This window comes from Marmota marmota, unplaced genomic scaffold, assembly GCF_001458135.2.
Source record: "Marmota marmota marmota unplaced genomic scaffold, marMar, whole genome shotgun sequence".
NCBI classification, from domain to species: domain Eukaryota; kingdom Metazoa; phylum Chordata; class Mammalia; order Rodentia; family Sciuridae; genus Marmota; species Marmota marmota.
In genome coordinates, this window is record NW_025999990.1 from 34,144,237 (window position 1) to 34,161,485 (window position 17,249).

At 34.3% G+C, this 17,249-nt stretch overlaps 1 protein-coding gene across 2 annotated transcripts in view; it reads left to right on the plus strand.

Moving 5' to 3' along the window:
- Dsc1 (desmocollin 1) overlaps positions 1 to 5,210 on the plus strand; it is a 29,710-nt gene extending 24,500 nt beyond the window's left edge. The window contains exons 13-17 of one of the 2 annotated variants that reach the window (XM_048806393.1): positions 349 to 591; positions 2,149 to 2,270; positions 2,998 to 3,246; positions 3,972 to 4,017; positions 4,102 to 4,327. In XM_048806393.1, the coding sequence (XP_048662350.1) occupies positions 349 to 591; positions 2,149 to 2,270; positions 2,998 to 3,246; positions 3,972 to 4,007 (650 nt within the window). In that variant the 3' untranslated portion in view covers positions 4,008 to 4,017; positions 4,102 to 4,327. Of the gene's footprint in view, positions 1 to 348; positions 592 to 2,148; positions 2,271 to 2,997; positions 3,247 to 3,971; positions 4,018 to 4,101 lie in introns of both variants that reach the window. The other variant, XM_015482460.2, reaches the window with a different exon arrangement.
- Positions 5,211 to 17,249: the final 12,039 nt, after the last annotated feature.

Here is a 17,249-nt window from a genome sequence, read left to right on the forward strand (position 1 = left end):
TTGATTTTCTGGTTTACTGTGAAATCAAAATAATTTTTAAGAAAGAAAAATGAACAATTAAGAACAGTGGAGAAGCTGAAGAATGTGGGGGGGAGAAAGTTTGAGAAAGAGGAGGAGAGCAGAATGAAATTAGCTAAACTATGTCATGTACATCTATGAACATATCACAGTAAATTCTACTTTTATATATAATGATAATACACCATTTACAAAATAAACCGATAAGGAAGAAACATTAGAGTTTTATTTCAAATATACCCACCTCCATTCCCAAGGATACCAAGTAGGAATAATATTGCTATGGAAAGGTCATATCAATTTATATTATTTCTACCTTTTCCTCCCTAGGTAAACAAGGTATTCTTCGTGCAAAGCAAAATCTTGATTACAACTATTATTCTGTGCCTATCCAAATACAAGACAGACATGGTTTGTCTGCAAAACATGTGTTGTCAGTGAGAATATGTGACTGCACAACTCCATCTGACTGTAGAATGGCTATTAAAGATGAGAGAGATATTAAACCAGGAAATGTTATACTTGGAAAATGGGCTATTCTTGCCATGGTGTTGGGTTCTGCATTATTATTGTGTAAGTATTATCAAATAGAATTTGTTAACCCATGTTTTACCTAATGTTTCTGTTGATTTTCCCTTACTATAACAAAATCACCAAAGGTAACAATTTATAATGAAGAAAGGTTTATTTTGGCTCATAGTTTCAGAGGTTTCAATCCATGGTCAACGGGCTCTGTTGCTTTTGGGCCTGTGCTGTGGAACATGTGCTGGAACAAAGCTGCTTGCCTAGTGGTAGCCACGAAGTAAAGAAGTCAGGAAGAGGCCAGAGTCTTCATATCCCCTTCAAGGTCACTCCCAATGACTGGATTTCCTCCCTCTGGGCCCCACATCTTAAAGATTCCACCATCTCCTAATAGCACTATGAGCTGGAGGGCCAAAAATTTAATGCATAGCCTTTGGAGGATGCTTAATTCAAATCATGGCCATTTAGAAAAAAGATAATATGACGATTCTTCAAATTAATTATCTGTATAACCTTTGATACATGTTCTCTAAGTCAAAAGAAAAACATACCAATAAGAGTAGATTGAAATTTTTAAAGTAAATGCCAGAGGCAGGAGCCTCAGTTCTTCAATAATGTTTCACGTTTCTTCTTCTTTGAACTCATTTTTTTCATATGTAAAATGTAGAAGTTGGATAAAATTACTAAGATTCCCTCCCATATAAAATACAGTCTTCCAAGCAGTAGTCACATTTACATAGAGAATACATAAATACAAGAAGATAAGGTAGTTCTAAAATTCTAGATATTTATGTTTCATACTAGTAATAAAGTGATTTAGTACATATCATAAGAAGATCCCAATGAGTGAAAAAAAAAATGATCATATGTTGGGCCACTAAGGGGACATAATGCAAGCAAAGGAAACTTAGATTTTGCATTCTACAAACATTTTTTTTAAGTATTGGAGAATGAACCCAGGGCCTCATGCATGCTAACCAAGTGCTCTGCCACTGAGCCACAGGTCTAACCATTACAAATCATTGTTTGAAGACACAAAACTAATGGCAACCTTTCTCAGACTTCAGCTTCTGTCTCTCAACCACAAAGAACAATTGCATTTACAAACTTGTCCCATAGCCTTTACTGTGTCCTAATTCATTTGAATTTGAGTTTCAGGATAAACTGGATGTTCCTCATAACAGTGGATTAGTTAATATACACTTTCAAAACCAGACACTGGTTTTATGTTATTGTCTTGTTTATATTTATGTCTAAATTCTTTGTTTTGTTGTTGTAAGTCTGTTAAGTGTGTTCTGTACACTTCAAATACCAATAATACTATCTTAAAGCTCAAATGAAGTCATTTTTTTAAATATAGAGAATGTAAGAGATACATATTTTTGGACCTAGGAAAAGAGGTATTATTACTCTAAGACAGAGATTGTATAGATGAGTGCATTTTACAAATATTCTGCTTTAAATTTTATGACCAGAAGTGACCTCAATTTGTGGAATACATTTTAAAAAGTTGTGCAAAGAAACTTCAAAACAGTCTGATAATCAAATTATTTAGTGTATACTGGATTAAAAAATACTATTTTACTTCAATCTTTTCCTTTTTTTTAGGTATTATGTTTACATGTTTCTGTGTTACTACCAAGAGGACAGTAAAGAAATGTTTTCCAGAAGATGTAGCACAGCAAAATTTAATTGTATCCAATACTGAAGGACCTGGAGAAGAAGTGACGGTAAATCGGATTTAACTTCCCTTGAATTGTGTGGTGATCCAGTGACGCAGTGTGATGATTAGTAATAATGGCAACAATAATAACCAGTAATATTTATGGAGCACTAAGCCAAGCAGAGTTCCAAGTGCCATGTTTTCATTCCTTTAAACTTCAGGAGTCTGTTGAATTAGTTTCAAAGGACTGCATAGCAAATTGAGTGACTTAAACAATAGAAACTTTTGTCTCACTGTTTCGGAGGCTACAAATCAGAGACAAAGGTGTTGGTAGGGTCATGTTCCCTCTCAAGGCACTAGGGAAGGACCTGTTCAGGTATCTGTCCTAGCTTCTTCCAATTCCTTGTCTTATGGCAGCACAAATGTTGACATGACATTCTCCCTGGGCATGTGCCTATACCCAAACCTCCCTTTTTCTAAGGACATTGGCCATATCAGATTAAGGACTCCCCTAATCTGGTATAACTGCATCTTCACTTAAGCAATTGCATCTACAATGACTCTATTTCTATCTAAGGTCACATTCTAGGTCCTGGAGGTAAGGACCTCTCCATGTGAGGTTTTAGGGACTCAATTTACACCATAACACCTATGATGTGGCAATTGCTGTAATCCTGATTTGGGGCCACTAGGGCACAGAAAGTAAGAGCTATGTCTGTGGTGAGAAATTTGAAATGAAAGTGAACCGTGAGTTTCAGTTGGATTCATCTTATAACTCTCACTTTATTTTTTAGGAAGCGAATATTAGGATCCCCACACAGACATCCAACATTTGTGACACAAGCATGTCGGTTGGTACTCTTGGTGGCCAGGGAATCAAAACGCAGCAAAGTTTTGAGATGGTCAAAGGAGGCTACACTTTGGATTCCAACAAAGGCCATCACACCTTGGAGTCCAGCAAGGGAGTAGGGCAGGGAGGTGTAGACACCGGCAGATATGCGTACACGGACTGGCAGAGTTTCACCCAACCTCGGCTTGGTGAAGTAAGTCTCAATGTCTTCAAGTTCACGTGACATGAAAGTTAGACATCATTTATGACCCAGTATTTCCCCCAAATTTTGCTCCTCATACACCTGGAACATATCACTTTTCTAATGTTGAAGGAATTGTCATATAGATGGATGTCAGGTCCAAACCTCAAAGCAAAAGATCTGAAAATTTTAAAAATACAGCTTACAAGACTTTATCTAGGAGTGACATATGTTGGTATATTTAAGACTGAAACCTTCTTTCAAAAAATTACTGGAAAAAAAAATCTAGAATGAAATATGTGTTATAAACAACAGATCATAAATTATCAATAATTTCAGTATATTTGAGTTCTGCATATAGTTATGAAGTCCTGGCTATCAAAATAAACCAGGTAGATTGTTGAACTTGTATTCTGGGTTTTATTTCATTACTTTGATTGTTTTGTGTTCAGATTAGTCAGTACAGGTTGATATTAGCCAGTACAATATATGACACTATTATACTACAATAGTGTATTCTAAGAATCCTAGCCTATATTGGTTTTCCCCATATATGTGAAAAGGCTACAGAGGTAAATTTCTACTATACACATTTATTTTCAAATGGGAAGTTTTAAGTCATGTGATGTACATAAAACCTTAATTTTATAAATGTGTTCACTGGGAGCATTTATTTATTTGCTATATTTTAAAAATGAATAGAATACAGACCAATCATGTGCATTTTTTATATGTAGGAATCCATTAGAGGACACACTCTGATTAAAAATTAAACAGTAAAAGGTAAATCAAAGACATCATTTTTCTGCTAATATGTTTAGGTGTTTTTAAAAAAATAATAATAAAATGTGCTCTTTCTCGAAACAGAAGGTGTACTTGTGCGGACAAGATGAGGAACACAAACATTCTGAAGATTACGTTCGTTCTTACAATTATGAAGGCAAAGGCTCTATGGCCGGCTCAGTAGGGTGCTGCAGCGATCGGCAGGAAGAAGAAGGGCTGGAGTTTCTAGATCACCTGGAACCCAAATTTAGGACATTGGCAAAGACATGTGTACAGAAATAAATGTTTTTTTTTTTTTTTAATGGAGTAACATCTACCGATACATTTGTAAGAGTTTATTGAATGTAAACTGATAGCAGCATCTGCTAATTATTTTGTTTATTGGAGACAAACTTCAAGTCTCATAGACAAGGGTACTGTAACTATGAGGCTCCCCTAAATTCTCCTTGTCTGATAGAACTTTCATATTCTCTAGACATAAAGTTTTCATTGTTTATTTTCTTTTACATGCATGTATATACGGCCCCTTTGGGACTGCACTGTGTGCATTCTGGCATCTTCCATGGTATTTGAAAACTTATGCTATTTTGTGTGCTATGGAAGACTATGTGGGAAAGTTGGGTATTGTGGAGGCTAATCAGAAATGACTTTTTGTTTTTAGCTGTACAAATTAAATACTTTCTTTAACATCTTGGGGAGAATTATGTTTTTATAAATATTTTCTCTAGTGCCAGAGAATTGCTTTCTTTCTACCTGACTGGTTTAAGAAGGATTTTAAAATGTTCTCAGGTGCAGCCTTCTGTTGGGTATAAAAGCTCCTTTCTCCATACTTTCCACCCCTCAGAGGTGCTGTTTCTAGCTCTGTCTTCTTTGGGAGCCTTTAGGGCTTAGGGCTTGGATCTAGTTCATATTGAGGTGTCATAAGGTTCCTACGGATTCTAGGATTGTTGGAAAGACATAGAACAGGACAACTCACAGCAACTTGAGTTGCAGAGATTCGTCAAGGAGAATAGGAGAGGATTTCTATGAAAGACTATCAAACCTGATGCCCATGGGTTGACTTCAACTCACAAATATGTTCCATTTGTCCATCAGATAGACTCTTGGCTTAAAAAACTGTACGAATGCCTTGGCAATAACACTTGTAATGTAGTTTGACACAGACCCACAATCTCTGCAGCTCCCACCTCGCATCTTCAATTATTTGTACAAGCCCTGAAAGCATTAGGCTGTAGCTCTGATTGACAGGGCTTAGCACTTTGAACATGCCAAAAATTGAATTGGCATTCATATTGGAACTTAATGCTCATTCTGCATTGGTAATTATTTTAAAAACTAGAAAATTAGAAATAGTGTTTGGTTTGCATATGTTAAAATATTAAAATCTATTAGAGTAACACTGACAAAAAATTTGTTGACTGGTAGATAAATGAACAAACAGTTAAGTAAATAAGTTATTTTGAAGGCATACATATTAATAGAATATCATGTTTTATTGATTTAGAGAAAACTACATATTTAAATAATGTTTTATTAGTCATTTGTGGCAAATTCTGAATCTATAAACAATAGTAATATATAAAATGGGGCAATTTTTCATTCAAAAAAACCTATTTTTTAAAAAATTTGTTAACTATTGAAAATGAGTGATAACTGTTTTAAATATTGTGAATGGTCTCTTATTCTCAGTTTCTTAGAAAAGGTGCTTTTTGATAGGAAATTGGATATTGGAACAAAATGTAGTCTTAATAAGTTGGATTTGATTTTATAAGATATCCATAATGTGCGATTTTTATAATCATTATAAGACAATTTGAGGGTGTAATGTAATTTTCATTTCATGACGTACATGTTACTCTGAAAATAATATGCATTTAAAAAATTTTAAGTATAGCATTATAAATTTAGACATATCATAATATTGTCAATTATATTATTAGATGTAGGTATAGAATATACTCTGAGAAATTAAAAATTGTTTGCTGAATGTAAATTTATATGTGTTTGTTTGTCTTCGTATTTCTCTTATGCTTGTTTAAGTATGGAAAATAAAATTTATAACTCAACATAAAAGTACAATTAATGTCCATAGTTAGATTTCTCAGCAAGCTAAGACACGTTAAAAGTATTATAAGAAATATTTTTAAAATGTGGAAAATGAATTTTGTATTAAGTAGTTTGGATTTTATAAGTATTATTAAAATGTGTCTCACAGCCACGTACAGTGGTGCATATCTGTAATCCCAGTGACTAGGGAGGCTAAGGCAAGAGGATCATAAGTTTGAGGCCAGACTCAGCAACTTAGTGAGACCCTGTTTCAAAATAAAAAAAATAAAAAGAACTAGGGATATAGCTCAGTGGTAAAGTTCCCCTGAGTTTAATTCCTGGTACAAAATAATAATAATAATAATAATAATAATAATAATAATAATAATATCACAGAGAACCTATAACTGTTGTTTGATTTATTTCAGCAATTCAAAATCATTTTCTGTTTATGCACAAACTAAGTATAAATTGTATGATTGGTGAAATTTGCGAAACTCCACCAGACTGCTAATAAATTAGTTTGTTAATAAAATGCTATATTTCATGTAAGTTGTCAGCTAATTGTCAATTCACAAGCTAATAGTTATACTTAAGTCTATAATGAGGGGAAAAACAATTCAAATTTTCTCATCTTGATTCAGATTTCAAACATTTCATGTAAAAAAATTCCATGAGAACCCCACGTAGATGAAAATTGATCCCTGTAATTTTTTAGAGTTTCATTAAACACTTCCTAACTTTGAACTTTTAATTCCTCCTGAGTTTATTAAAAGCATTTCATAAAACCTGATACCTATGTATATGTTTATTTGTAGAAAATGCCATATGTTGTGCTATTGGGAAAATGTTCAAACTAGGTGTTTTCGAGTTGAGGATGTTCTTGATCCTTTTTGAAAATGTGTTGGTTATGAAAGTCTTTACCCATTGAAAATCTTAACTACATTGCTGCATTGATCTAGCCTCTTTTACCGCTAATAAATCTGAAAGTGTCTGACCAAATAAATTTAATCGTACACTGCCTTTGTCTTTTTGCTTGGATATGGAAAAGGAAAAAGAAGTATAGCAGGAGATAGCATTACTAAGGATGGGTATAATGCCCTTGCATATTTTATAGGGCTTTAAAACTCTTGGAATAAATATTGTTTTCATAAAAGATAAAAAATTATACTTACTTCAAATTTTTAGTACCAACAATATGATAATAACTGCTTTCAAATATATAAACAGAGACTGAGTATATAAGTTCTATGAAAACAAATGTGTGAAGTACATTCAAAATGTATATTTTATGAAAAAAAATGATTTTTAAAGTTTTTACTTCTTAAGGTAAGCTTTTGATTGATGGAAATAAAATAGCCTTTGATCAATGAATTTACAGAATTAGATATTGCTTATTCCCTAACTTTGGTGGAAAACCAAAAAAAAAAAAAAATCAAAAAACAAAAAACAAAAAAAAACAAATGTGGCCCTCCTTTGATTTGCATTTTACCTGAGAATACACAGGCTTTAAAAAAAAAAAAAAAGAACTCTTATATAATTGTCAGTGTGCAATCGAGATCTGTAGTTGTGGATTTTTTTGTCCATGTTTTAGGAATTTTTAAATGACAATTATTAAAACTAAAATGAAAAGTCAAGACTTCATTTTAGAAACATGAGCTTTTATCTAGAATTCACACTTAAAATAGATGGAGAGTTATTTCAACCAGGTGAAGTTCAATAAAAATTTTAAAACAAAATAACAAACACTCAAAGTGCAAATGAAAAGATTTCCTTTATTTGCTTTTGCCTTCCTGAAAATATATAATTAGGAATTAAAGGGTAACTAAGGAGTGGATAAACTTTCAGTCTCCTTTATAACGGAAATCCATCAGGACATTTTATCCATGGTAGGTATCCTACAAGGATGTGCGGCTATTCTAGACCTACCATATTTCTCTTCTAGGAGTACCATAGTTAAGAAAAAAAAAATTACATTTCTGTTGGGGATTTAATTCCAGACCTCACTTTCTACCCCTGAGCTACAACACTGATCTAAACCTGAACTCTCAAAAAACCCTCAAAAACCCTCAACCCCTATACTAAAATTCTAAATCACTGATTCCAGATGTGATTCTTGGACCAACAGGATCAGCATCCTCCCTACACTGCGTTGATATGTTAGAAATGCAAATTCCTGGATCCCTTGCCCACATCTACTGCAGAGGAAGCTCCAGGCTGTTTTAACCAGATCCCAGGGGGTTTCTGATGTCCTATCAAGTCTGAAAATGCCTGTCCTTGTGACATCTTTCTCCTCAGCACCAGCTCTTAGGTTTCCAGTATGCTATGCAGCCCAGCAGCACTTGGGGTAGTGGATTCCTGAGACCCACTCAGCCCTGTGGGACCAGAATCTGCATTTTAACATGATCCCCAGGAGGTGTGCATGCACTGGCATCTTTGATAAGCACTGCATTTATAGTTAAGTGAGATGAAAAGCACCAAAAACTAGTAGGTGAACATCATAGTCAATTAGAAGGAACAACACAGGCAGCCTAAGGCTGCAGGTCCATGACCAACCTACAGGGAAGCAAGTTTGTCCTGGCTCAGTTAGACACAAATTCAGGACCTGAGGAGTCTCAACTCTCACAAGGCAGTAACTCCTCCCTCTGTATATCCTCACCACCCTGGACACTGATTTACACTTAATTACTGGACCACATATTGGAGGGTCTACAATGACATAAAATAAATCAAATTTAAGAAAATCATGTATTCATTTCCACTTTACAGAGTAAATTTATTTTGATAATCTATAATTAAGAAATCATATTAGTTTTGGTCAAGCCTATCCAACAAATTTACCAAATTATGTTTGAAAACTAATGTAAATATCTCTGAAAGTTGATTAAAAAGTCCTGAGATCATTTTGACAAGTAGGTGCCTTGATGTAATCTTTGCTTACTAAACCAATTTATCCCCATGCATGCTCTAAAAACTTTAAATTTGTGGGTGTAGCTGACTTCTAATACCACAGGTGTGGCTAAGATGTTGTCAGAACCAGTTATTTATATTAAGCAAATATATTCTATCAAGATTTTTTTTTGACCTGGAAATCATGCAAAAAAAATTGACAGGTTTATAACCATTTTAAAATTGCAACATTTCAATGTAATATTAATTGAGCATTAATTTTGTTGCTAAATGTTGTTAAATATTCAGTATAAATATGTTATCTAATATAAGTAACAATTATTAAATATAACATATTATTTATCATATTAAAATTAATTTAAAGTTAATGTCTTAATATTAAATATATTCACAGTTAAACATTAAGAGGACACTTACCACTAACAAACACAGGTCCTTTAGTATCTTATAAGAGTCGTGGCAGTGACTCCCGGCTATCTATTAACTGTCGCTTAACCTCATTCTTTCCTGGAGATTAAGAGTTTCATTAAGAGTGGCTCTGTGCCTAGCTGAGAGACCATTATTTCCCAACCCCTTGAACTAAATGTGACCATGTTTTAAATTCTGACCAATAAGAAGTGAAAATGTTATAGATGAGACTTCTGAGTATGTGTCTGTAAGGAAATTGATGACGTTGGAAGATTTATTTTCCTGCTTCCCCAATTGTATTTCATAATATTTGAAACACAGATGTGATTCTCAGTGGCCATTTGGTCATTTTCTGATCTTCACATTGGAAACCTGGGACTTCCCTGCCTTTGTTTGCTCATGTGAGTGAATTAACTTCTGTGTGTTTAGGTCAGAAAATTGCAGGTTTTCTATAATTTATAACTGAGTCTAATTTGACATAGGGAGGAAACAAAGATTGTATGGAGAGAAATTTTACCCAAGTCATCATTCAATAAAGCTAAAATGCTGTAAAAACTCAATTTTTAAAAATTAAGAGTTTTTAAAAAAACTATATTGTCAATATCTTTCAGTGTTCTATTAAACAGCCTCAAAGCAATGCAAAAAAGGGATATTAAAGGCTGGGGTTGTGGCTCTGTCGTAGAGTGCTCGCCTAGCCTGCACGAGGCACTAGGCTCACTCCTCAGCACCACATAAATGTAAAATAAAGATATTGTGTCCACCTAAAACTAAGAAATAAATATTAAAAAAGGGATATTAATTATTTCATGGAAATCCCACAGTGTAATGATGGGTCCCTTGGAAGTACTCTTCCATCCTCTAAAGTCAGAAAAGCCTTACTTTGTAATAAGTCACAGATCTAGGAGCTGGGAATCTCATATTTATTTACAATCTTGCTGTGTGATATTTATTAAGTCATTTAATCTCATTTACGTTGACCCTTCAACTCTGAGAAGTATTTTATCTGTTGGTTTACCAAATTGTGGTTGTATGTGTGTGTGAGTGTGTGTGGGAGGGGAGGGTTGGAATTGAACCCAGGACTTCCTGCATGCTAGGAAAGTGCTCTACCACTGAACTACATTCCCAGATCTTTTAATTTTTATTTTGAGATACATTCTAAATTGCAGAGGGTGGCCTCAAATTTGTGATCCTCCTGTCTCAGATTTTAAGTAGCTGGGATTATAGGCATGCACCATCACATCTTGATAATTAATGATGATGCAGGGATAATGTTGTATTAATTTCCCTCATACCTATTGTTTAACAGGGTTTTGTTATATTTTGTTTTTAATACTCTTTTTCTTCTCTTGCAATGCCAAGATCTAACCCAGGAACTTGTGGGTGCTGAACACACCCTTTACTACTGAGCTCCAGTGCTGTTGTTGTTGTTTTTTGAGTGTGAATACAAATGAAATTTAATATTTAACTGTTGCATTAACCTAAAAGTATAAGTAAAAACATATTAAGTATACACATTTTTAATTGGCACTGCTTCCTGGGTTCCCAATGGTCCAAGGCTCTGTTTCTTTGACTCGATACTGTTTTTTTTTTTTTAAATGCTTGCTCATATAGAACAGAATGAGTAAAGGTGAGCTTAACAAATAGAAATTGTAGCAGTTTCAGCTTGTGACAAACGAGACCATTTTATGATTTTGTTGTGTGACAAATGGTGATTACATACTCTAACTCACCAAGTTGGAATTCTGCTCCACATAAGAAGCTATATAAAAAGACATTTTATTTGATTTTTTAATGAACTGGCCAGGACTTCCATGAAGCTGCTGGTAACAGAAATAACAGTGGCCTAAACAGGATACAAGTTTATTTTTCTCTAATGTAAAACAAGTTGCATTTGGGGCTCATGCAGATACTTCTTAATGCTGTCCAATGTCCTACAATTCTTCTCTTTTTCTGCCCAAATATCTTTTGTACCAGTTGTTTCATAGTCACAAAATGATTAATTCAACTCCTGCCATCACATCTGTGCCTAAAGCAAAAAGAGAGAGAAAGGGGATCTCTTGTTCTTATAGAACTTTTCCAGAAGCTCCCCCACAACAACTTCTGCCTGCCACACATTGATAGAACCAGCCTGATTTTCTCTTAAAATTGGGAGCCATCTTGCCACAAAGCCATGAAAAGATAATTTCAGCTTTACTATAAGTTACTGCAAATTCTGAACTTGCTTGGAATGCCTGCCCATGCCTTGAACTCACCTATGCCTGACTCTCTGACCAGATAGCAGCCCTCTCTGAAACTTTAGTGACGCCTCATAAATCTTGGCCTTCCCTGGCCAGATAACGACCCTCTCTGAGGCTCTGATGCCTTCAAAAATTCTGATGTCGGGGCCAGCTAAAATGTAAATTAGCCTTTTTTTTTGTTATCTGTAACCCCCCTTTGTGTAACTTTCTGGGCTATAAAGCTGGGCTTCAAGAAAGCTGTGGGGCTGTCTTGTTCCCTTGGTTTTTGTTGGGAGAGGCAGCCCGACCAGTCGAAGTAATAAGCTTGCTTTAATTTGATTTTAATTGGAGTCAGTGGTCTTTTCTTGCGTCCTGGTCTAACAACATCTTTGGGAGCACTTGGTCACATGCTCAGCTCTGTCTGCAAAGGCAAGTGAAAAATATGGGTTTTCAGATGAGTGTACCACACTGTAACTAAGGCTATCAGGTAATCCAGGGGGAGAGATACAAATCTTCTTTACCAATGTAACACTGTCCCAGGTCAATATAATTTGTTGCAAAATGTTCATTCCTTATATAATAGGTAAGGGACTGTATACTTAGAGTGGAGAAGCATGATGTTTCACTTGCCAAGTTTTATTAAATATAGCAGAACAAATACCTATTTGAAAGTTACATAAATAAAATCTCAGTATTTTTCAGAAATTAAAACCTGACTACCAGGCCAGATGTGGCTTGAGTTTTTTTAAAGGATTATGTTGGGGCAGGCCTTTTATAATTTAAAAAATCATGAAGAAATCAATTCAATAAAAATGAGAATATTTCACCCAAATGCAAAATTTTGGCTTCTTTTGAAAAATTAGAAAACCTGGTAACAGTCCATATTCCAGAAGGACACCAATTGACTGGAGGTAACAAATACCTCCATTTAGACAGTGTCCTTTGCATCTTGCCATTCATATCACACAGAAAGGACTATTTGCTACATTATCATGACATTTGTATGATGGTTTTCTGAAGGAAATTTAAAAGGGGGGGCATACTTTCTGTATTATTACCTTTATCAAAAGTGCAATCATAAAACAAACAACAACAACAAAAAACTAACCAAAAAAAAAAAAAACATAACAAAATAAAACACCAAAAAAGACAGAAAAAGAAAAGAAAAAACTGCTCTTTTCATCCAGCCTGTCATTTTTATTATTTTTCTAGACCCTGGGGGACTGATATTGGTGACTACACTCACTATGTGAATTTCCAGCATAAAATGGATTATGTTGCCATTTGGCATATACTATAATGCACTTCTTTATCATGTTCCTTTTATATTATTTTCTCTCCCCTTCTGACTTAGAGTGCAAATTTCATGAGAAAAGGGCCCAGGACAGTGCATGCTATACGTTTGTTAGTATATGTTTGTTGAAGAAATTGAAGGGGTAGCTACTATGGGAAAGCATTACAGAAATATTTCCCAAGTGTTGAAGTTTAGGTCTTTTTTATTATTCCTATTTACCAATAGGATAACCAAGGCTAATTTACTTAAAATCAGACTGGTAGATTTTCCCTGAGCCAGAATTTAAATACAATTCTAACTAATGATTGCCACCTGAACATTTCTTGAGACTGACCTTCTCAGATCCATAGTACAATAGAAGAAGATGCTTACAGCTTCTTAATCATAACTAAAATTCATTTCTTATGAATTTGTGTTAAATATTTCATACAATTCATACCTTTGTACTATGTGAATTTGATCTTCAGCTAACAAATTACTGCAGGAAGGAGAAAAGCAAAACACAATCTTTTTTTCATTCACAAAACTCTCCCTGAGAATTTTATAGTCATTGTAGAAAATTGTGATGTTCCTCAGAAAATAAAAAATTGAACTGTCATGCAACTATGCAACCCCTAGGCAGGGTTAACACCCAAAGGAAATGAAAGATATCTGTATGCCCATATATTTGCAGTATTTTTCAGACTAGCCAAAATATGGTAATAATCTCGCTAGCTAATGATGGATGAATAGAAAAAGAAATAAAATGGAATATTGTTCAGTCTTTAAAAATGAGGAAATATTGCCATTTGTAGGTATGAACTTGTAAGACATTGCTAAGTTAAATAAGCTAGAAGTATAAAGAAAAATAGTGTAAAATCTCACTTACATGTGGAATCTAAAGAAAAGTTGAACACATAGAAACAGAGAGTAGAAGATACCTGGGGCAGGGATGGAGTAAAGGAGAGAAAAGGTCAAAGGATACAACCTGCAGCTCTACATGATGAATAACTCTAGAGATCCAATTGACAGGGCCATGCTTAATATTGTATCCTATGTTGGAATTTTGCCTATATACTAGATTTTGGGTGTTCTCACCATATACCAAAAATGTAACAATGGAAGATAATGGATATGTTAATTTACTTGACTGTGTAATCATCTCACTAAAAATATACATATCAAAACATATTTTATACCTTCAATATAAAACTATCAGTGAGTAATCCTCTCCCTGATATAACCAATGAGTTAATACCATAAAGAAATTATAAGTATATGAGGCAATATACATATCCTGATTTAATCATTCCACAATGTATACACATATTATAACATCACATGTACCTTAATAACTACAAGTAGTGATTATTTGTCAATTGAAAATAAAATTAAAATTTTAAAATTAAATAGATTGCTCTAATTAGTTATCTGAAAGATACATTTACAATCAAATTCTTACGTGCACAAATCAAATATTTCTTCTGAATTCCATATTCATATGGCTTACTGATTACTTCCATTTTTATTGTCCACAGAAATCCCATTCAATATTTTTAAATTATTTAACTCCTTTACAGACTAGCATTTTCTTGCTGTCCCTACCATTGTTTCCAATGACATCATCCACCAATTATCCAAACATATAATTAATCTGGAATTCTGCAATTATGCAAGCAAATGAAAATAGAAAATTAATGCACTGTAGAAGAGACAGATTTATAAATCAAATAATTACAACACTTTGGTCAGCTGTGATAACAGAAGTACATGCCAAAGTTGTGTGTGTTCATGGAAGAATCCAGTGCTTTTTCCAACATGGAAAAGTCAGTGACGCCCTATGCAGGGGAGAAGAAGGTATAGTAGTTGAAGTAGATGTAAAGACTCTAGCTGGGTGTAGTGGTGCACACCTGTAATTCCTGTGGCTCAGGAAGCTGAGGCAGGAGGATCGTGAATTCAAAGCCAGCCTCAGCCAAGCTACTCAGTGAGACCCTGTCTCTAAATAAAATACAAAAATAGGGCTGGCAATGTGACTCAATGGTCAAGTGCCCCTGAGTTCAATCTCCAGTACCCCCTCCCAAAAAAAAAAAAAGAAAAAGAAAACAAACTAAAAAACATAAAGTAGAACAAAACAAGTGAGCTAACAAGAATCACATGAGATCCTAAAGACACTGTTTGAAAACAAACTTTATGCAGAATTGGTTGGAGGTATTATGGAGCTGGGAGACAATCAAGATGAGAACCTGAAGATTGACAAGATGTGAGGGGGCGGTGGAGAGGATGCCTGGGATGACGCCTTAGTTTCCTTCTTGATTACATGAGAGGATCATTGAAACCATTAAGCACAATGAGCAGAGAAGCAAAATAGTTTGGCTGTGGAAGGATAATGGCTTCGGCTTGGAATATTTTGAACTTGAGATATTTGTGGATATTTCACAAGTTGGAAATGAAGAATGTATTAAAAGCATCCCCTTTGTTATTTAGCATTCATGTAATTCATTCCCAGCACTGGGAGCTCATTTAGGGCACAGGCCACCTTTTATTTAACTGACTGGTAGTTTGAATAATTCTTCTGGTAGGGATAGTCCAAACATCCTTTCTTTCTTTGCTTAGTTTTGTTATGAAAATTAAAATCATCAATAATATGCTAGAAGGATTACTTTTTTTGAGGGGGATGTACCAGGGATTGAAACAAGATAATACCTTATCATATCCTATAATCCAGTCCTTTTATATATATTTTTTCTTATTTAAAGACAGAGTCTTGCTGAATTGCATAGGGCCTCACTAAGTTGCTGAGGTTGGCTTTGAACTCTTGATCCTCCTGCCTCAGCTTCCAAGATGCTGGGATTACAGGCATGTGCCACTGCGCCCATCCTAAAGATTATTTTCAAGAAAAATAAGGATCTGTCAGTGTGTTTAAAATTTGTCTTTTATTTTTATTTTTATAAAATATGCTGTTGTTTTGTGGAACTAATTTTTTGTTTATTAAATTTATATTAGATGTAGAAACATTCCATTTTAGTTATTTTACTAGATTGTATGCCACATGTAGGCTATCAGTTCCCAGTGACCCATGGGGTGGATCTGCCACCATATTTTACCTATTTACTCCCCAAAGATGGCAACCAGGTTGCTCCCACTTCCCTGTACCATAAACAACCCTTTGTAGACTTCAACAGGAATTTCTTTGGATTGTATAAGCAAGAAAGAAAATGCTGGATTATAGGATATGATAAGGTATTATCTTGAACCAGTACAGCTAGATTATCTCCTTGAATAGTTGAAAAAATTTGTAATTCTAAAACAATGTACCAGTTTTTTGTATGTTTTAAACATTTGCCCTTGTCTGTTTTAGTTATAACAAATGTGTTCTCTCAATCTAATATCTGCCTTTGCTAAATGGTATCCTTTGCTAAATAGAAAGCATGACTTAAACATAGTCAACTGCATCTTTTAAAAATTTCTTTATAATATATGCTGTTTGAATTTTATTTCAAAAATCTTTTTCTACCCCTGGGTGATATAGATATTTTCCTATATTAACTTTATGTCTTTGTCACTACAGTAAAGATTAACCCATGTGGAGGCCAGTTTGGTGTTAGGTAGGAACCAGTTTTATTTTTCTCTAAGAATGTCTGCTTTTCAGTTCTGCCATGTAATCATCTCTATGTTTCTTTGTGGTATCTGCAACCACTTTAATCAGATATTAATTCCTATTTATGTACTAGTTTCTTTCTTTTTTCTTTTTGAGTTGTAGGTTAAAATGTATTAGCATATTAGTGTGCAAAAACAACAATGGAAATTCTATTAGGCCCATCTCCCATTGTATCAAATACATTCTACTACATGTCCATTATGTTTGGTATCAGATTAAAGAATTCTTACCCTGCTAAATGTGACCTTGGGCATCACTCTAAAATGTCAACAAACATTGAAAGTAGAAAATGAAAAGCAAAGAATGACTTTCCAAAAAATGTTTACAACCTGGGCTGTTCATTAGCCCTGTAATCATTTTCCATTTGCATACTCCTTGAACAAATACTTGTTGTCTGCTATGTACTGGGAATCACGATAGTGCAAGGGAGACATGGGTGGACCCCCAAAAGACAGAGTACTACAGTAGTGAAAATGCAGTCTTTGGTGAGAAAGAAAAAGCTATTAATCAAGTAATTAGACAAAGAAATTTAACATTGTAACTGAACAAATACTTTAAATGAAAATCAATCATTTAATGAGTTTGACCAGAGAAGAAAATAAGTGACATTTGTAAGGTGAATGGGAGTGAACTGGGCCAGAGTGGTGGAAAAAGATTCTAGGCAGAGGAAAGAGTACATACACAGCACTTATGGGAGAAGGAGCTTCATGATTGCAAGGAT